Genomic DNA, 21,334 nt, shown 5'->3' with positions numbered 1-21,334 from the left:
TGGTATCAGTATTTCAGCAGGTACACTGTCAAAGCAGAGATAATTCATGTAGGGCCTGATGGAGAATTCTCTGTTTACAAGCAGAGCTACTGGGATTCAGCCAGTTCCATCATCAGTGCCAGCTGTGTGTACCTGTGGGATTTGGGCAGTTTCAGAGCTAGAACAGCTCCATGGAACACATCAATAGCAGTAGGTTTGCAGATGACCATGTCATGTGTGATCGTGTCAGATCCAGTGCTAGCAGCTGTTCCCAGTGTAGGGATTCCCACTGATCCTGAGATTTCTTGGACTGTCTCGTGTGAGCGGGCTGTTAAAGACACACTTAAGAACATTTTAGAGTTTTGAGCAATGCCGTATCTTTGCTTTTTTCTCATCTGTCCCTCAAGATAAGCGAAACGCTCCTCGGCGTGAAGTTCAGAAGTCAAAATGATAGCTATATGTACCCATTCATTGAAAACCTAATTAGTTTGCTTCTCTGTTACCTGCTCTGTCTCTCCTCGATGGTTCTGTCCTTTGGCCACAGCCGACCATCCTGTGAAGCGCTCCCTTGAACCACAGGAAGGGCTCGAATTCTTCTTCCTATTTCACAACTCTTACTTTTCCACGCATCCAGTTACCTTTGCTCCGCCCTTCCTTTCGTCCCTCCGAGGCTCTGGGTGCCCGCACTCGGCGTGTGCTGCGACTTGTGTGATGCTGACCCTCACTGGGCTTGTCTCCTTTGCTGCAGGGACGTGCTCTCCACGCACAGCAGCCCTTTCCGGACGCTGGAGCGGCCGGCGCAGCCCCGCGGCGGGAGGAGCATGCCCACCACCCCCGTGCTCACGCGCAACGCCTACAGCAGCAGCCACCTGCAGTAAGGGACCCGTGCGCCACGGGCCACACCGGGCTGGGGGAGCACAGGGATGAAAGGAAGCGGTGTTCAGAGGGTGAAGGGTGGTTTGCTGTGAGGTTTTCCCACGGCGGGGTCAGGCTCTCGAAGTGTTGGTTGGAGCTGTTGCTGTGGGAAGGCGGCTGTAATATGAGCTCAGCTGTACTGTTAGACAGCTGACAGTCCATGCTGGGGAAGGAGAGATGCTAAGAATCTTAAAATGCTATCGAGAGATGAAGGATTGGTTGGTTGGGGTAGTGCAGCCTTGAGAGGCAGATCCAAAGGAATCCCATCTTTCCATGTTCTGCTCCAGGCTCGTTGCGTGTGTAGGCTTTACCTTTTAGAAGCCGAGGGAGTCCTCCGATAAATCATTACCAAATGTGCATTTGTGACCTTAGCTCTGTGCGTCCCTGTCACAGATTAACCTTGCTCACCCTGACAGATTATTATATGGGAGATCTCCTACTGTTGCAGCCAATACAGAATTCAGCCAAACCGGGTTGTGTGCACTGCAAACACTGTGTGTGGACAGATAAGGCAGGATTTGTGTTGTGCTTGACTGGGGAGGCAGCTGACCTGTCCCCGTGTGCTCTGTGTGTATGTTTGTGTGAGACTGCCTTTAACCGGCCAACCTCTGTGCTCTTCCAGGCCAGATGTTTCCCCACACCACTGCCGGCAGCGCAGCGGAAGTCTGGAATCCCAGACCCACCTGCTGTCCGACACTCCTGCCGAGAAGACGGCCTTCTCCCTCTCCAAGTCCCAGCGGAGCAGCAGCACAGAGATCCTGGACGATGGATCATCCTACACCAGCCAGTCGAGCACGGAGTACTACTGCGTGACACCCACTCCCAATCCTTACTACACCGCTCAGACGCTCGACAACAGGACCAGGGGCCGCAGACGGTCGAAGAAACACAACATTTCCGCTGCCAGCTCAGGCAGCATGCCAAACCTGGCCCATAAGGACATCCGCGGCGGTGTCTTCCACAAAACCCAGGAGCAGCCTTCCTCTAATTACTACATTCCTGGATACTCCCCGTACGCCGAGCCCGACGTTTATTACAACGGAGGCTACGTTTATGAGAGCGACACGGAGGGGCAGTACAGCGTCAACCCCTCCTACCGCTCGTCGGCGCATTACGGGTACGAGCGATACCGGGAACTCCGCTCCTACCACGAGGACGAGGTGGACAGAGTTCCTCACAACCCCTACGCTACCCTGAGGCTCCCGAGGAAGCAGGTTGCTAAAACGGAGCACATAACCAAAAACATTCACAAGGCCTTAGTAGCAGAGCATCTCCGCGGCTGGTACCAGCGTGCCTCCAGCCAGAAGGAGCAGGGTCACAGCCTGCAGGCGGGCTTTGAGCCTGACAGAGGATCTCAGAGGAGTTTGGGCTTTGCTGGGCTGCAGACGCCGTGCTCGCCGAGCAGTCGGGTGTCGTCCTTCTCTTCGGGTAATGTCTGATTTCAGCTGTGCTCGGTGGTTTTGTGAGTCCCTGCTGTGCCTTCAGTTCTGCCCCGTCACTGCCTCAGTGAAGTCAGCAGAGTGGAAGCCAGGCCAGAGCTCTGTCCTGAAGGGTGGATGAGGAACCAAGTAGGGTCTTGTTCTGTTCTTGGAAGGAAGGTCTTGCTTGTTATCTTCTCCTAAGGGTAAAACAGCCTTTTGCTCTTTGTGTAAGCACAGTAACCCAGAGGAGCACATTTGAGTTTTCAGACAGGTGCGTTTAGCAGCTAGAAGCAGTGTACAAAGCTACATGCCTTGTAAATACAGTGGCTTCCAAAATACAGTCCAGTGAGCACCACTGAATGTGTCAGAAAGCACTTTAAAAGCTCCACAATACCACATGTACAGTGCTTGTTTCCCTGCAGGGCTTGTAAATTTTGTGTTTGCATTGTCTCCCCGTGTCCTGCAAAACCCCATAGAGATGGCTGATGAGAATTGTCTTGTTCTCCTCAGCTGATTTAGCTGAAGAAAGGTCTAATTTGTTGTAATCCTTTTTTTAAATTCCAGCATCTTCTTCAAACACTGCTGGGAACTGGAGAAACCCCCTGGCACTGGGACTTCCAGACTACGATACGTTGTCTCATTCCTCCTACGCCAGCTGTTACGGGAATGTTTACGGCAACCTTCCTTTGCAGAGCAGGTGAGTAGAATCCATGAAGGTTTTCTGCCCTTCCTCCTGCGTGTCACCAGGCTCTTAAAACTTCTGAGCAAATCAGCTTGATTTCAAAGAGCCAGGATGAGGAGTACTTGCAAAATGGGTGTTGTGAGAGCAGGTTTTCTGTGTGGAGATGAGCTGTACCAGCACTGAGGTGATGACTGCACCCCGACACTGAAGGAAGAAGGGAGCAGTTGTAGTGAAGGATGAACTCGTTGATTGCACAACTTTTTCCTGTGGCCAGTGCTGGACAATCAAACCTCCTGCACCCCCTGGTAGCTGTGATGCTCTGGGCAGTGTTGCAGCTCAGAGTGAGCCCAGTCCCTCTGATGATGGGGGATCACTCCTGAACCCCATCAGCAGTTCCACAGCACACGGTCCTGTTGTGTTTCTGAAGCTGTAGTGCTTGTGCTGACAGACTTCTGGAAAGGAAACGCCTCTCTTCAGCCTCATGTCTGAGATGGTCCCACCTCTGCCAAGGGAGATGCACTTGGCAGAGCTGAACCCAGGAGCCCTGGGGGCTGTGCTGCTGTTTGCAGACACCCCCTGCTTGTGGGGGCTCTGCAGAGAGCCCAGAGCCTGCTTGGTCCTTGCAGGAAATCCTGCAGCTCTCGCTGCTCCTGCCTGGCACTTGTGATGTGTCCCCCCAGTGCAGAACGCTTGGCTCTGGGGACAGGAAGCTCCTGCCCTGGGGAGCGGCTCTGCCCCCACAAATGCCATCACATTTAAATACGCTTATGCTCAGTGTAATAAGTACCCCACGTGTGCCTCCTGCTTTGTGGGTTGCAGTTTGTGCTTGCTGCCAGACCGACTTGTGTGAAAATACTGAATTTTTAATTTTGTTTGTTTTAAAATAAATGAAAGTGTAAGGGAATACATAAAAGCTGCTGCTAGATCCCTTTTTTTTTTTCCTAAGCTAAGTGCCATGGGCTGTTATACTGAAGTGATTTGAAATATCTATGGCAACAGTGTTTAAAAATACTGTTTCTACTAATTTTTTAATTTCTTGTAATTGAGCTTTGAAAATTCTGCTTGTATTAGCAGCTTTATCTAAATGGGGTTCATTAGCTATTAATTTTCCATATTCTGAATCACTTGTCTGATCGTTCAGCTGCTTTTTTTTTCTGCTTTAATGTGATCGTGGCAGACAAGCAATCAATACACACAACAGTTTGGACAGAGCTCAAGGCCGGGATGGGTGAGGCTTGGAGCAGCAGAAGGTGTCCCTGCCCGGGGCAGGGATGTTGGAACAAAATGAACTTTAAGGTCCCACCAAGCCAAACCAGTCTGTGATACCGTGACAGTTTCGAGCAGCTGAGATTGCTCTTGCACACGATTTTCCTGATTACAGCACAAAAGAAAAAAACCAACGGGTTTGTCCTTGGAGGCAAACTCAAAATAACCAGCATAACTTGGAGCCCAAGGGAGGTGGGTGAATTTAGGGGGCTCTGGGGAGGGCCCTCAGCTGACGGCGGTGCCGTGTCTGTGTTGCAGGACGTACGCGGAGCCGAGCCAGCTGGGCGGGGACGAGGAGGACGGCTTGGAGGAAGAGCTGCCCAGCAGCGAGCAGAGGCTGTACTGGCACGAGGACTCCAAGCCCGGCACGCTCGTGTAGCCCCCGTGCAGCCCCTCATTCCTACCCCTGCGTGCCTTGCACAAAACGCCGCGGCTCCGAGGCGGACCTCGGGTGGAACTTGCGGAAGGAACAAAAAGAGGGAGCAGGCTGTTTATTGCTGGGAAAGGTTGAATTCGGCATCGAGGGGGACTGCAGCAAACTGACACAGTCTTACCCACGCATGGCGTTTCTTTGTGAATCCGTACAGCCCGCGGGAGCCAGGGCGAGCCACAGTTCATCTATGAGCAGATGCAGCACTTGGTTGAAGTATTTATATTTAGCAAGCACTTTTTTTTGGGAAGATTGGAAGGCGTTGAAGGCAAACCTCAGAGGAAAAAAAAATGTGAAAAGGAGACTCTTGTGGAAAAACCAGGAATTTTAGGAGCACAAGTCTGATGTCTGAAAGAAGAAGAAGAAAAAATGAAAATTTATTCTGCCATGGCTTATGAGGACCTGGAAGAGGTTTCATAGGCTTATGAAGGATAGATACTGTGTGTGTGAGTGAGGCAAAGGGTGACTGAATCAGTATTGGAACATTACTTGAAGGAAGGCTGGAGTTTTTTTTATTAGGGAGGTTTGAATGAGTTTGTCCAGGTTTTTAGGGTGTTGTTAAGAGTGTTTGTTAGCACCACAAGCAAGTTCTGGAAAAGCAAATAATCCGCCAACACGTAACGTCGCGTAAAACTACAGGTAGTTGTGGATTTGGAAACAGAAGCGCTAAACTTTGAACTCTATTTTTCCACGATAAAACGTAATTAATAACGGCCCACTTAATGACCTTTCTGTGTTACAACTTCACTGCGTGCAGGAGTAGGCAAATTCTCCCCGTGGGTGCACGGTGACCCGTTCATCGGGCGACAGTGACGCCTTGCTGTGCCACAGCTGGGTCGAGGATCCGCGGCGGGGAGCCCCAGGGAACAATTTGGCAGCAATGGCCAGTATTTTGAGGCGGATGCAAACACAAACAGCCAAGTGGGTGCCTTAAAATGAGGGGCATTAGGATTGTACTGCAAGTCACCTGAACTGCCAGGTGCGTTACAGAGTCACTGAGTGACAGAGCAGCGTTTTCACAGGACCATTTGTGTAGGGGGAAAAAAAAAAGCCACAAAACGTGCGACTGCAGTCTTGATTTAAGAGGGATAAACCTACCTCAGGTCATCCATCTGTAGGAACAAATTGGCACGGGGTTATCCTGCCTGATTCCTGATGACTCGTCTGCATACGGTAAAATCTCTCTCGTTTCTTAGCTGTACTGTGCTTCAGGATTCCAGAAATGGTGCTCTTTTGTTCTTTTATACAGAAGATTAGTTACTCCTTGTTCATATTGTGAATAGAAAGGTTTCTGACAAACTTTTTTGACGTTTTTTACCAGTATTCCAGAGCATGTAATATATACAGAAGGACACACTTGTTAAGCTGGTACTTAGTTGTTTGTATTATTAGGGTCGCGATTTGGAATTAAACAAACAAAAATGAAATAAAAAATAACTTATTTCCTTGGTTTTGCATATTTGTATAGCCTTCTAGAAATGCGAAAGCTCTTTTTGCTTATTCTTTTACTACTCCTGAATTTTTTAGACCTATTATTTTGTATAGGTCAATAAACTACAACGTGTGCTACCAAAACCACTTCAGCATTCCTCCTGTTTCTCCTTGAGTGCTTGGGGAAGTGCAGCGTGTGTTGTTTCAGGGCTTTGAAGTAAATCACCATGGTCTGATTGCTTTTGGCCTGTGGTGCTGGGTGGAGTGCAGAGGGTCGGTGGCCTCGTCTGAAGGAAGATTGGCCCCAGGCAGGTCAGAGATCCCAAAACATCAGAATATCAGGTCAGAATTTCTGCTTCTCCAGCAGCTGTACTGAGGGAGCTGAGCTGGGCTCTCTGCATCCCTCCAGTGACACAGAGACAGAGGTGTCCTTGTGCTGTTGAAAATGTTTCTTGCTCATCTATCCCTTGGCCCTGGGAATTCCCACAGCCTTTCCCATTTGGAACGTGGCTTTTGGGGTTTGTGTTGCTCAAGGTGCTGGGTCCTCTTTGGAGTTTGTGCCCCGAGACACGCACCTATCTGTAAGAGTGACTTGGGTTCCAGATGTACAACTGCTTCTGCACTCTGTTCACCCAGTAGTTGAGATTATTCAGTCTTGCTCTCTTCAAAGATATTCATCATTCCCGACCTTTTGTGGTGTCCATAAACTTCACACCCACTGCTGAACTTTATTCTTATTGCCAGGTTGCTGGTGAAAATAGGTGTTAAAAAACCCCCTGCAGCTGTGCCCATTAAAATTACCCCCATGACACTGTACATTTACATTTCTCCAAGCAGCATTTGAGGTTTGTCTGCTGGCAAGTTCTTCATGCATTGACCGCTCCCTGCTGCTACAACCCACCAGTGCTTTGAGCAGGAAGCTGAGCGGTCCCAAATCCAGTTCCTTACCCAGAGCTCGTGGAATCGGCACTCTCAAAGCTTTTCCTACAAAAAGGAAATGAGATGTGTAACAAGGCCTGTGTGCCCCCTTTAAAGCTTTGTTTGCATTCCTTTGTTTTAACGCTGTAGCCATGGAGTTCTGTATTGGCTTTTCCATCGGCGTTCAGGATTTCGCTCAGCCCAGCACATCCGTGTTGGCACAACGCTGGCACTCAGCCTGGCCTCCCAGCTTGCTGGGACAGAACCAGGCTGGTTTTGGATGAAGTTGTTGAGAAGATGGGAATTTGAGGCGGGTTTGGATTGAGGGTGGTCTGCTGTATTTGGGGATATTGTGTACACAACCCTTTAGGGCCAGAGTTCAGAGCCTGGCTGCGGTTTCCAGTTAGCAGGAGCTGAGCAGAGGAACTGGAAATTGAAGTGGGGAGGTGGAGCTGGAGCCCTTGAGCCCCTCTTGTCATTCTCCACATGCCTGGCTCTGCAAGGGTTTTGTTTTTAGGAACTCCTATGAAGGGAGGAAGTACAGAGTGAAGAAGGAGGCCCAGAAGAAGAGAATAAGAATATCCAACTTTTCTCAGATGCTGCTTAGGGTCAGTCTTGGGTGGCACAGGGAGGGAAAGGGAGACCGTGATGTCCCTGTGGCATCTCCTGCCTATCAAACGAGGTGCTGCTGCACCCATTGTTGCCAGTTGTTCCCCAGGACCTTTAACTTTGCCCTTTGCAGACTTCCAGCTTGCTTTGTTGTGTTTCTGGGGTGATGTTTTGATGCAGATGTACAACCGCTCACAGAGACCGGTCTGTATAACGCGGCTGAGGAGGTAATAAAGACATACTTGTAATCATTATCTTGTTTGTTCGCAGCTGAAATACAAATTGCCTGGGCTTTGTTCGAATTCCTATCTCATCTGTGCGTTGCTGTTTAACCACAGCCTGCCTCACCAGGATAACTGAGGACATCTAGTGCCTGACAGCAGAGTTGAAGAGAGGAGCCTCCCTGCCTCTCGTGCTCCTCTGGAATCCTTCCCGACCCTCCCAGCGTGAAGAAATAGCTAGAAAATCTTATTTGGTGATACCAGAACTAAGCCAAGAGGTGAACAAGGTGAAACACCGAACCCACGGGGTTTGATTTTACAAACATCTCTCTCTTCAGAAGGTAAATGCTGCTGATGGGAGTGTGGAGGGGAAATAAAACCCCGCTTAAGTCTGTATGTAGTGGAGTGTTTCTGAGTGCTTTTAGCTAAAAAGAAGACCCAGTGCTTGCCAGGAATCTTTAAAAAGGAATTTGGGCACTGAGCTAAAATAAGCCATGCCTGATATTTTTAATTGCTGTCTGGATTTTCTCTGCTGTTTTGAACAAACTTCTCTGAGATATGGCAGGACAAACACTGCTGGGAGTTGCCATGAGCCCCATGAGAGGCTGGTGTTGGACATTCCTCCAGTGCAGGGACCAGGAGGGATGAGGCTCAGGCCAGGAGCCCCTTCCCCAACACAGGAAAAGCTTTTAACATCACTAATCTTCAAAATTCACCTGACTATACTTCAGTGAAACTTTTTGGCCAAGGTGGCTCAGCGTGTGACTCTTGCAGGTTTCTGCTGACTTCTCATTTATGATCTTGGACTTGCCCAGCTGAAGTGTGGAGAATGCAGCAGCAATGTTTGCAGCTCCTGGGTGGGTGAGAAGCCTCCACGGTGACCCAGCCCGGCCCAAAATGTGTGTAGGAAATCCTCTAAAGACTGAAGGTTTGCTCCATCTCCTGGGCTTTGGGATCATTGCAGGAGAGCCTGGGGAGGAGCTCCCTGTGCCTGCCTGGCACTGTCTGGATACGTTCGCACTGCTCCCAGGAAGATTTCTGCATTCTAAACTATTCTTCCATCTCCTTTGTGCTTTTCTGTCATATTTAATAAATTCCTAAGGTATAAAGCTGGCAGTCTCAGCTACAGCAGGGCCTCACACAAGCAGTGAAATTTCTCTCAGAGATAAATCCCAAGGCAGGATTTATCATCAAAGCTTTTCACCCTGTGCTCTGATGGAGCAGGTGAAGCCTGAGGTGCCATTTCCTCCTTGGGAGAAGGGGCAGTGCGAGTTGTGATCAATGCTGGTAGCCCAGGAGGACACACGGCACAAAGGTCAGGGCCTTAGTGACAGAGAAACAAGACTTTCTAACAAGAAGCATCTCCCTGCCATCCGTCCAACTTTGTTATCCCTGTCTGCCCCTCATGATGAAGGGAATCACCATAAATCCTTCAGCAAGTCCTTGACTGCAGAGGGATGTGCTCTGCCTGCCTGGACATCTCCTGCCCTGTTCCAGCACAGCACGAAGGAGTTTCAATTTATATTTAATCATCCGAGTGCCATCAAAGAGCTGCAGATGGGGAAGAGTTTGCAGCCAGCCAGGGCTCAGCTGGAGTAGCTCCAGAAGAAATCCTTGCACCTGTTGACAGGCTGAGGTTAGGGAAGGACGTGCCCCATGTGTGCAGGAGGTGGTGGCCACGTGGCCTTTGCAGCATCACTGCTGTGGGCACGTTTTGGTGGCAGGGTGATAGGAGGTGAGGGGCTGTGATGGGTCTGGAGGCTGTAAAAGAAAGATGCAGCCTATTTCAATGTGAAGGGTGACTTTATTTCCTAGGATGACTCTGTTTCTCATCTGATCTGCTTGTGCTGAATTCAGTGTTTTATACAAATGTGGAGGTGATTGCACCTTGCAAAGATTTTCATGTTGCTTGTTGAAGAATCTTTGACATTTTGTTTACTGCAGCTCTGATTCAATGGTGCTGCTGGGCAACACTGAGAGTGAAACTGTAGATTTAGCCTAAAAAGAGAGGATACATTTAATTCTAGCCACTGGTTTTAGCATGAGGCTTTCATCACTCACAGGGTTCTGCCCTGCAAACCCAGAGCACAGATAAATCATAAAAAATAAAGGTAGAGTTAGCAGTAAACAATTGCTGAATTGCACACGCTGTCACAGATGGGTTCTTACACAGCTTTCAGGGAGATTAATGTCTCCTCTCAAGCTCTGAGCTTGCATTTCTGATGCAGGTATTGAATCTCTGTGCCTGTTTTGCACACAGATTTGCAGTAACAAGCCCTCTGTTAACAGCAGTAAACACTTGGGTAGATGCCCATGGGTGGTGGGAGATTCAGCACCGTGTTTGCCTCGTGTCTGGGTGAGCTGTGCCCAGCAGCCAGTGCTGCCCCAGGGTCTGTGTCCCCAGGCAGTGCCTGGTGCAGGGGTTAGTGTCCCCTTTTGATGGCCATAACCAGCCTTAGCTCTGTCCCAAAGCAGGTGAAGCCACACTGAGGCAGCTCAGGGCTCCTTTTGGGTTTGCCCATGAGTGGAAAGTCCCAGGTGGAGCCGTAGCTCAGTCCCTGAAGTCATGGTCAGATAACAAACATCCTGAATCTCCTGCTCCCCATAAAATAACAAAATTACTCCTGGTCTCTCACAGACCCTGTTTTTATTCACCACAGGCTGCTTTTCTACTCCTTTTGGCAGATGTTAGCACTATGCTTTGGGAAGTGGAGGCAACAAACCCAGGGATGAAAACATTCAGGTATTTAGAAGTGCTTCACCAAGGTCACATAAATAACAAGCTGGGAAAGAAAAACACCAAGTTAGCAGAAACTACTGCTGAGTGTTTCAGCATTTTGCCTGTGTTTGTGCTATAAATGATACCTGGGAGCAGAAACTCCCTCCTGTAGCCACAGAACTGCTCTGTGTAACTGAACATGGTGCAGAGCAGCCCCTCTGGCTGTGCTGGGGGTGCTGCTCCAGCCACTTCTAGAAAGTGGTCAGTAAAAAAAAGAAAGAGCTGGGAGTTGGCAGGGGAGGTGTAGTGTTGCTCAGTAGTAAGCAAGCACAGAGAGTCAGGCTTTGGGGGTCAGATTTGGAATGGGTTTTGGCTCTGAATGGGGCAAAGGTTTGTCCTGGGTCAGCCCAGGCTGCCAGGAGCAGCTCAGTTGCCTTTTGTGTCATTTCCAGAGCCCCACCAGTAAAATCTCAGTGTCAACATTCATATGTGGAGCTGTCTCCTACCCCAAAATCATGGGGGGGTTGATACTTTTAAATGGTTTAAAACAGTTGAATTTTTTTAGAAAGCCATCTGCTGATTATTTAACCCTTTTTGGTCCAAACCAAGGCATACACATCTGACTTGCCAATGCATTTTCCTACAGGATTGCTTGGGACAGGCCACTGTGGGTGGTCAGTGCCCTGCCCCAGGCTGAGATGTTCTGTTGTTGATTTCTGTCATGACCAAAGTCTTCTCCATGCTCCCCTTTTCTCCCTGCACTTGTTAAAGTTTTCTTTTCCCTGTAATCAAGAAGGTGGATGATGACAGAGGTTGTTTCCAATTGCATAGGTATTACTGTAGCTGCTCTCAGACCTTTCTAAAAATGGAAACTAAAAAGATAAATCACCAAGTTCTTTTTTTTTTTGGGGGGGGGGGAGGGGGGCAGGGGGGAGGAAATTAGAAACATCCAGGTCCCACTGAAACAGGAGATGCAGCTCTGCTTGCTTCTCCAGAGGCAGAGGAAATTACAGGACATGATCACAGTGCTGATGGGAGATGAGGAGAGATCTCAGCATCTCAGTGAGATGAGGTGATGAGTTGAGCTGGGGCAGCAGTGCAGGGCACATATCCCCATCCCTGCTACTCCATCCTGCCCTGATCCAGCCACTGCTGTGCCCCTGCAGCTCCCTGTCCAGCAACTTGGGCAAATACTTCCAAAGTCAGATGTCCTTACTCTATTTAAGCAACAAACTTAATCTGATTTATTTATATCTGGAAGAGCTTGGAGGTATGGTGGGTGCTTTTTTTTTCCTTCCCCTTGGTGTTTTTCCCACAGGGTGTCTCTCTATGACTGCTCCCGTTCCTTAGTGGTTGTTATTGTTACGATCCCATCATCTGACCCTTTATAATCCCTGTATTGGGTTACACTGCATTGCTGGGCATGCTTGCTCTATGCTACTGATTGTCAATTTTAGACTCTCTCATCAGCCTAGGAGTTTCTTAAAAGCAATGCAAGGTTATGTTACATGGGCACATGCCCTGACTCGTTCCAGTTGCACTTGGAAACGCCAAGGATTGGTAATAGAGGGGAATGACTGTGGGGAGGGTTTATTTTATAAGCAAAAAAAAAAAAGCCGGCATTATAAAAATCGCTCTCCGATATTTGGCCACAGCATGTGTCCCGTCAATTACCTTAAAAATAGAACAGTTTTAGGCACTCGAGACACGGGTTCATGGGCAGCCTCATGTCAAGCGATGGCACAGGGGTCAGGCCTTCCTGATATTCAAGTTAAGAGCTTGTCAGCTTTTTGTCTTTCAAGAGGGATAGGTTGAAATTTTTGAAGAGAATGTGTAAACAAGAGGGAAAAACAAAAAGAAAGGCAATGAAGTGAAGCAATGCTGCAGGAGATGCTGCTGGGTTTCATTACTGAGTTTATCCATATGTGAGAACCTGCCTTACAAAGGGCTAGCAGCAGGTCAGAATGGTTCATTACCAAGGGCAGACCTCCTCTTCTGTCCATGTGCTCCCAAAGTGCTTTTGTTTAATGCTCGTTGGGTGCCTGCTTAGCGTGAATTTTGAGCTGCTGCCTTCTGTAGGAATTGCTCTGTGGTTGCTGCAGGTACTTCTTGCCTTCTGCTGGGGCTTTGAGTGCAGCTCTGGCACAGCACAGCTCTCCCCTCTGGTAACAGGGCACCTGGTGCAGCAGCTTGTAGTGCAGGGATTCCTGAACAAGTGTCAGATCGGTGTGGAAATAGCAATGTCACCAGTGGAAGTGGCTTTCCTGTCTTAATGAAGGTTGAGAAATGTCATTGTTCTGGAAAGCTCTGAGGGGAACACCAACAAATGTTCTTGGGAAGAAGGTGGGGAGTTTAGACTAGGAGGAGTGTTTTAGACCCACCGTGAGCATGTCCTCACCTCAGGGGTGTTGTTTGTTGCTCTAATGTGCTGTTACCAGAACACCAAAACACTAAGCAGTGTGTTAGGAAAGGAAGTACATCCTGGATATAATTTATGGAGGAGAGACCTAAAGTAGGCAAAATATGATACCCACCTCTGAAATCTGTGGGATTAGCACCTGTGTCACCAGGAGAGGTGTCACCAGGCAGCCCTTTGCTCTGCATCTGATGGAGAAGGCATCATTCCCAGTATAGCGTTTCCTAATCATGGCATTGACAAGTGATATATTTCTGCTTAAGAGAAAAAGTGGTTTTCAAAGACCTGATAGTGTTCTCAGCACTCCTGTTTTCCTTCTCCAGAGGACTTCATGGGTTTGACCCTGCTTAACTCAGATGATCTGACGAGACCATGGCCCAAGATGGCCTGGCTGAAGATCATGGAAACCCAAGAAGGTGGCAGGGGCTTTATTTACAGTCAAGAAATTAGCAAGTAGAAGTAAGTACTGAATAGCCAGCTTCTGTGGCCCAAACTGCATCGTTTGGGAGAGCAGCATATCGGCTACTGAAGAGCACGGATTTATTTGATAGCATCAGGAAACGATTTATGGGCTCTATTATGGGCAGCAATCACTGGGGGTTAGAGCTGCTGGAGCAGATAGATTGATGTGTGGGTCTGCTGTTGTGCTTGCTACTGCATAATATAAAACAAGGATAAGGACGTCCCTGAAATGCCAAAGGGGCAAATGGAGCCATTGCATTCTTGGCTTGGGTTTTTATTATCTTTTCCTTTACCACTCACTCTGTTCTTCAATTTTTGCCCTCTTCCCTGCTGTGTAGCAGCATGAATCAAATGAGGACCTTTGGATAATGGGCTTTTAACAGAGGTTAACAGGGTTTAGAACTCCATGTTTCGTGTTACAAAACACAGCTAAGAGATGCCATCATCATGCAGAGCCTATTTTGCTGCTGGCAGACTCCAGCAGAGCGTGGTTGAGACTGTGATGAGAAATATGGCTTAAAAATTGGTGGGGCATGGTTACACAGCCTCTCCCCCCACGGTTTTGCTCCTATGGGAGCTGCATTTGCAAGGTGAGGATTTGATTTGACACCCCTGCAAAGTAAATTTGAGATTATGAGAGGAAATCTTCCTAATCCAATGAAGGGCCCGAACTGTGAGTAGCAAAATTAGCCACCCTTGGTGCTCGGCTGTTACAAAGAAACCATGCACAGGGTGATGTTGGAGCTGTGGCTTTCTGATTTGCTGTGTGAATTTAGAAGCCTATAAAATATTCTGAAGAAGGAGGCACTTAGATGAAATGGACACCTAACAAAAAAACAAAACAAAAAAAAAGGGGCTGGGGAGTTACATCAGGTCTACAAATATAACAAACTAATTCTCTGTAGTTGCTGATTGATTCTGGAAAAAAAGTGGTAAAAAGTAGGAGAAGGACGAGCCTGAGGTGAACTGTCAGCCAAGAAGAGCTGAGGGGGCAAATGATGTTCATGGTAAGGACAGGACAGTCAAGAATGGGCATTGTCATTGCCCCTGGATGGGAGCAGGGATGTGCCGTGGGAAATGCATCCCTGGGAGCATTCAGGCTCCTTCAAAGGGCTGGTGCCTGTCCTTGCGTGGACCTCTGTCCCCAGGCACAAGGTGCATATTGTACCAGCTCTGCTTGCCTTTTTCCATCTTGGAGGAGATTCCCCTACCCAGGATGTGAGGCCTGGGAGAGGTCCCCAATTGAAGGTGGCTGCACTCTCACCAAAACCCCCTGTGATGGTCATCCAGGGCTTAGACCTGGCCAAAGGCACTGCAAGGCCTGTGGGTTTTGGCCTTTTGGAGGTAGGTTGGAGATGTTCTGGATACAGAGACCGTTCTGGTTCTTCCCAGAGGCCGGATTTCACCTGCACATCTCACAGGTAGCACGAATGTCCCTAGATCCAGCACGGGGTGAAGCCCAGAGCGGTGCGGTGTCCCGGGAATCCTCTGGAACACGTCCGTCTTCTGCCTCCCTCAGCGAGGGACACACCAGCTGCACTGAAATGTCAGAAGGGTTTGCACAGCTGACAGGTCACTGAAAATGGAGCATCGCCATAAATTCTCTTTATCCAGCCAAGTGCAGCTTAATATAGACTTAGCTGCACGGGCTGTGTCCCGCACTGAGCCCGGGAGCTGCCGCAGCTCATGGCCAAAACATGAACTTGTCGATTTAACCGGATCAGTTACTGCTAGTGAGGGGGGAAAAAAGGAAAATCCTTTGAAATTTATCTTTCTCTTCAGGTTTAAAAAGTCTCAGAGGAAGGAGGGAAGAATGAACGTGTCTGACCTTGGCCAGAGCTCTGATGAAGACGTGTGTGCCGAGGACATCGATGAAGATGAAATCCTGGCTAACCTGTCCCCTGAGGAGCTAAAGGAGTTGCAGAGTGAGATGGAAGTCATGGCCCCAGACCCTGAAGTGCCAACTGGGATGATACAGAAGGATCAGACGGAGAAAGCCCCCACGGGGAGCTTCGACCACAGGTCCCTGGTTGACTACCTGTACTGGCAGAAAGCATCCAGACGCATGCTCGAGGATGAGAGAGTTCCTGTCACCCTCCTGCCCTCTGAGGTAACAAGCAAAAAAAAAAAAAAAAATCACAAATACTTATTATGCATCAGCAGTGGGATCTGTTTTATAGCTTTAATACCTTAACCTGCCTCTGCTTCTGTCCCTTACATAAGGTAGAGTACAAACAAATTTAGATTAATCCTAAAAGCCTCATCAGTGATGGAATCCAGCTTGGACTGATGTCAGGGTTAGTAATTTTTTAATTGCTTTTCCCGAATATTTACTTAAGCTTTCTAATGGAAAAGAATCCTAATTCTGATTTGAGTAAAGCAAATCACTGAGAAACTGTCACAAGATCAGTTTTGGAGGATGTAACTCTAATTTGTTTGAGTTTGCATATGGAAGAACACCATGTTTCTTTTCCATGGAAGATCATGTTAATCATACAAATTAAATTATTAATTGACAGAATTTAGTGACATATTGGAGAAAAATCCCAAACCACTGTATTTTAACAGGGTGAAACCTTTGCTAACAACCAAGCATGCAAACTCTGTGAACTGGTTCAACCCTACTCAATACAATAGAGCTTAAATGCATTTGACTATCCTCATGACTTTGAAATAAAGTTAAGGTCATACTTAGATATCTTTCAGGATGAGGGCTACGCTTAAAAATAGGTTAATAGAATTGAAACTTGGCCAGATGAAACACATTCATACTTGAATGAGAAGTTCACTAGAAGTGAATTTGAGGTAATTTATTTATTTTATTTTTGCTTTAAATATCCGTGGTTTGCTAATACGCACCAGCATGGGACATCCCAGGGCAGGTTTCATGGGCTGCCTTTGGAGACCAGGGGAATCTGTGGGATTTTACTCCTCCTGCAGCACTCTTAAGCTCAAAGTATCAATGTTTTTAAACACTTCTGAGGTTAAACCTGAAATCTGTGTGTAGAGCTGGCCGCTGCATTCACAGCTGGTCAAGCAATCCCCATACCAAACCCATTCACCACCACAGCCCCAAGGGCAGAAGTGACTGGGACCATTCTGTCTGGCTCTGGGTGCAGCACAAGCCATGACACTGCCCTGCTTGAAGAAGTGCAAAACTCAGGGGAAAAGCTTGATTTTATTAGTGCTTTATTAGCTTTTCTCTGTGATGGAGGAACCGCCTGCACAAAGATGCCTGACAAAGAAAAATCTCAGCTAGGAGGGCTTCTGGAATTGGTAGACATTTGCAAGTAATTTATTTGGATGGTAGAAGCCTCACTGTCCTGCAACTGCTTTGTGCAGGGGCTGGTTTCTTATCTCTGGCCTCCAAACTGAGCTAGTATTTTATCTTCAGCGAGGTGCTGCCTTAGGTGTGATGCTCTGGGACTGCCAGAGTCATTGTCCCTTTGTGACTCCACAGTGGTCACAAGTTGCCCTCTTCACTCCTCCTTGGGCTGAGCAAACCATCAGGGGTTCACACTGATACCCAGTGCTTTGTGGCGTACGAAGGAAACCTCTCTCTTGTCAAAGAAATTATAGATATTACACTAAATACAGAAAGAGACTTAGGAGCAGAGACTCTTAACCCTCAGAAGGGTTCAAAGACCATCTTAACACATCATTAAATATGTTCAGGATTTAATTGTCAGGACTTAATTTAGTAGGCAAAGATGAGAAACTGGTTTGCAGCCTCTTCAGGAACAAATTGTTCCTGTGCTCTCGAGCAAGCCGGTACAGCCTGAACTTACAGCAATGACACTTTTAAGGGTTATTCTCTATTGTATGGGCATAGAGGGACCTAAATCCAGCTGCTATGTGTTTATTTGAGCAGAAAGTTATTGTAACAAAGATGTTTTGCGACTATTTCAGCTGTGAGGTTTTATCTTCCTCAGAGAAGTGCTGTGGAGGAGATGGAAGGAGAGGCCGGCAGAAGTGGTGAGGTGGATGGCGGGAGGATGCCAGGAACAGAGGAAAAAGTGAGACATTACCAAAATGAGCACGTGTCTGAGTCGAGAACACAGCCAGGGGAGACAAAGAAAGATGGAAGTGATAAGGAGAGAGTGGCAGAGGAGGATGAGAAAGAAGAAGCAGATGAGGAAGAGGAGGAAGAAGAAGAAAATGAGACCGAATTGGAAACAAAGGAGAATTACACCAGTGAAAACAGTCACAGCAACCAGATAAGTCAGAAGCCAGGTACAGAACCTGGAGAAATCAAAGAAAAGCCTAAGGAAAATGAAAAGAAAATATCAAAACTGAACATCCCCCAGAAGTTAGCGCTGGACACCAGCTTCATGAAGCTAAGTGCCAGGCCTTCAGGAAATCAAACCAATTTAGAAGACAGCTTGGAGAAAGTCCGAAAAAACAACCCAGATGTGAAGGAGCTCAACCTAAACAACATAGAAAACGTCCCCAAGGAAATGCTGATAGATTTTGTCAACGCCATGAAAAAGAATAAGAACATAAAGACGTTCAGCTTGGCCAACGTGGGGGCCGACGACAACGTGGCTTTTGCGCTGGCCAACATGCTGAGGGAGAACAGGAGCATCACCACCTTGAACATTGATTCCAACTTCATCTCTGGCAAAGGCATCGTGGCCATCATGCGCTGCCTGCAGTACAACGAGACGCTGACGGAGCTCCGCTTCCACAACCAGAGGGGCCTGCTGGGCCACCAGGCGGAGATGGAGATCGCCAGGCTGCTGAAAGCCAACACCACCCTCCTTAAAATGGGCTATCACTTCGAGCTGCCGGGGCCCAGGATGGTGGTGACCAACCTGCTCAGCAGGAACCTGGACAAGCAGAGGCAAAAGAGGCAAGAGGGGCAAAGGCAGCAGCAAATGAAAGAGCAGAAAGAGTTGATAGCGATGCTGGAAAATGGACTCGGGTTGCCTCCCGGGATGTGGGAAATGCTGGGGGGACCGCTGCCCCAGCTGAGGATGCAGGAGCACCCGCAAGCCCCCAAACCCCCCGTCCCTGCAGCTGTGTCACTGAGCAAGAGGCAGGAGAACACGAGGCCGCCAGCACCCGAGGAGCCGCGCAGAGAGAAACCCATCAGCTTCAAAGTGGTCAAGCTGAAGAAGACTCAGCGCAAACCTCCCGTGCCAGAGTACGTGGAACCCGCTGAGAAAACCAACCTCAAAGACGTCATCAAAACACTGAAACCAGTTCCCAGGAGAAGACCCCCTCCCCTGGTGGAAATAACCCCGAGGGATCAGCTCCTCAACGACATCCGCCAGAGCAACGTCGCTTATCTCAAGCCGGTAAGTGCAGAGTGGTGGCACTGAGGGGAGGGAACGGCAGTCACCCGCTGTGCTCTGAGCTCTGGTTGGACCATGCTGGGCATTGGCAGGGCTGGCAAATGCACCTGCACGTGGCATTGTCACCCTTCCGTGTCAGGCTGCCACGCCTGGCGTGCAGGTGGTTGTCTTCCAGCAGCACTGAGGTATGGCTTGTGCAGGGAGCTCACTGCAAGCGCCAAGGCTGCAGCTTGTGCATCCCCATCCGCATCCACGAGGCAAAGGAAAGGAAATTCACTCAGGGGGTGAACAAACCCACAGAAACTCGACCTTACCATACTCACAACAGTGTATCAGTTACGACAGGCACGTGCTATTGGAGGATGGCTGTTTCAGGAGTACAACAGGTATTATTTTTCACATCAGTTCCCCATAAGCCCCACATTTCTCTATTCAATAGCTGTGTTTTTCCTTAGCTCTTGCTTTACACAAGAGAGCACTGTCACTTGGCACACACTGAAATCCAGCCAGGACTCACAATCTGCAGCCCTGCTCCTGCCTGCCTCACCCAGGAACAAGGAGTGTATTATAGTGACGTTTTTGTTTGTCCTTACGTAGATCAATTGCAAAATTCTAGTTCAAACAGGCAAAAAGGAAATTAGATCCACCAGCAGTGAAGATGGAACAAGGTTATGGGAAGAAAGAAGTGGCACTATAGGGGATTTTATATTTGTTTTCAAGTAAAACTTTGCCACTGAAAATTGGCTCAGTGGTCAATTCAAGTGAGTTCAACATCATCCTATTGAGAATGCCAGTCCAAAAACTAAAAATTGCCTCTTGGGTATGCTCTCACTTGGGTACCAAATTCATGGGCCGCTTCTCAAAGTGCTGGCCACCAGATTTAATCTCTTGCTCTCCTGACCAGTTATATTCCCTTGCACTGAGAATTCAAGAAATCCTAAAAGATGGCTGACGTATTTGTAGCTTGATGCCTGTTTGTGTTGCCAAGGCTCGAGGGGGAGGACAGAAAATCCCTTGTAATTAAAAACCGTCAAGTAGTATTTTGTAATTATTTTTGTCTTTCAATATTGACATTTTAATATAGTGGGCCTAATTTTGCTTTCATTTATACCTACAAAGAAATAATTATTTCCTCAGTAATTCTAGACAGAGTTGTTTGTCCTGATATTTTGTCAGGGGCACGTCCTGCAGTGACCTCGGATTCTGGTCCAGGATTACCCTGAACATTCTGTCCCCAAGGCAAGATTTGGGGTTCTGAGTTTCTGCTGGCCAGTCCAACTTGGCTGCAGCCAAGGCCTCTCCTCAGGGCATTTCTGGCCTTTCTAGGCCAGTCTAGGGTTTGCATTTTGGTTCCACATCGCAGACAACAGGACCTGCTTCTGGAAAGCTCACAAACGGTGCTGGTGACAGCAGGTTGGTCCTTCACGGCCCTGGGACCTGCTGCCTTCCCAGCTGTCAGGGAGGTGGAGGACAAAGGCACTCGTTCTCTGCCAGGCACAGCCCTCACTTTGCACAGCAATGGTGGAGAAACCTGGGTGCTGCCACGTGCCAGGGGCAACACTGAACCCCAGCCATTCCCCCCAAAATGTTTGGGAGGGTTCTGTCCATGAGAGCTGTGGGGTTAAAGGTAGAGGGATCAATTCATGGTGCATCCTAAATATGCCAGATAACAATTGCTCTGTTAAGAGCCCATGGAAAGATGAAACGATGGACACGTGTATCGGGGGTTTGGGGTGGTTTGTTTTGGTGGATTGTTTGGGGATTTCTTGGGTTGGTTATTTTGGGGGCTCTGTCACCAGACCACTTGGCTTGGATTTGGGGCATTAGGGTGCTATTCTCCCCATCCTCCGTGATCTTGGTAACTCCTTTTTGCCTCAATTCCCTCAGCTTCATTTCTAAAATAGAGTTTTTCTGCTTGAGCTGAGCCGGGTGTTTGTTCTCTCTGTGAGAGGACTCAATGCCTTCAAATCAATTTCCTGGACCTCAAGCATTGCAAACATCAAGTGGGGCTTTCCAAACAAAAGAGGGCTCCCAACCAGAGCTCCTTGGAGTTCACAGCTGCTATATTTTTAGTTTCTGAGGGTTTGTATTAGACTCAACTGGCCTGGTAAATAAAGCTGAGAAATTTCCTCCTCTTAATACCTCATGTCCTTGTCCAGGTGCCGTTGCCAAAGCAGCTGGAGTGAGAGACCAGACTGACCTGGAGAAAACAACTTGGGATAAGGACTATTCAAGTTTTGCTTACAACTGTTTCAGCAGATGTTTTCTGCAGAGCCCAGGTGGTGTATTCAACTCTTTGGGAACAAAACTTGCAATAAACACTTGTTTAAGTGTGGTGAAAATGGCTGGCATGGGAAAAGTCAGTGCTAAGCATTTCCATCAGGTATCAAACAATCCCACTGCCATCTGTCTGCCAAGTGGATTTGAGGCTTCAGTTTCTTGTGGGAGTATTTTCTCAGAGGCATCAATAACCTTGTCTTTCTAGTTTGTCAGCAAACTATTTTGCTTCCACGTTGTCCTTCTGCTGCCAGATTCTGCAGGAACGCGCTGTGCTTTATCTTTGTTTTC

At 48.1% G+C, this 21,334-nt stretch overlaps 2 protein-coding genes across 9 annotated transcripts in view; both read left to right on the top strand.

Annotated features, from left to right (window-relative positions):
- Positions 1 to 6,264, top strand: part of FRMD4B (FERM domain containing 4B) — a 132,679-nt gene extending 126,415 nt beyond the window's left edge. For 6 of the 8 annotated variants that reach the window (XM_040076246.2, XM_040076249.2, XM_040076248.2 and 3 more), the window contains 4 exons: positions 728 to 853; positions 1,517 to 2,322; positions 2,880 to 3,012; positions 4,522 to 6,229. In XM_040076246.2, the coding sequence (XP_039932180.1) occupies positions 728 to 853; positions 1,517 to 2,322; positions 2,880 to 3,012; positions 4,522 to 4,642 (1,186 nt within the window). In that variant the 3' untranslated portion in view covers positions 4,643 to 6,229. Of the gene's footprint in view, positions 1 to 727; positions 854 to 1,516; positions 2,323 to 2,879; positions 3,013 to 4,521 lie in introns of all 8 variants that reach the window. The other 2 variants (XM_040076247.2, XM_058422223.1) reach the window with 2 other exon arrangements.
- An 8,856-nt stretch (positions 6,265 to 15,120) lies between these two features.
- LMOD3 (leiomodin 3) lies at positions 15,121 to 21,108 on the top strand. Its single transcript, XM_040076274.2, has 3 exons — positions 15,121 to 15,579; positions 17,402 to 18,769; positions 20,926 to 21,108. Exons 1-3 carry the CDS (start codon positions 15,283 to 15,285, stop codon positions 20,950 to 20,952), a joined length of 1,692 nt encoding a protein of 563 aa, XP_039932208.1. The 5' UTR covers positions 15,121 to 15,282; the 3' UTR covers positions 20,953 to 21,108.
- Positions 21,109 to 21,334: the final 226 nt, after the last annotated feature.

This window comes from Hirundo rustica, chromosome 12 (genome assembly GCF_015227805.2).
Source record: "Hirundo rustica isolate bHirRus1 chromosome 12, bHirRus1.pri.v3, whole genome shotgun sequence".
NCBI classification, from domain to species: Eukaryota; Metazoa; Chordata; class Aves; order Passeriformes; family Hirundinidae; genus Hirundo; species Hirundo rustica.
Note: the sequence above shows the minus strand (reverse complement) of the source record. Positions and strands in the feature narration are given on the sequence as shown.

Excerpts from the sequence above, each read along its gene's own strand:
- LMOD3 (XM_040076274.2), top strand. The coding sequence starts at position 15,283 with ATGAACGTGTCTGACCTTGGCCAGAGCTCTGATGAAGACGTGTGTGCC. Across the intron at positions 15,580-17,401 it reads TCACCCTCCTGCCCTCTGAG|AGAAGTGCTGTGGAGGAGAT; the intron begins GTAACAAGCAAA and ends TATCTTCCTCAG. Across the intron at positions 18,770-20,925 it reads ACGTCGCTTATCTCAAGCCG|GTGCCGTTGCCAAAGCAGCT; the intron begins GTAAGTGCAGAG and ends GTCCTTGTCCAG.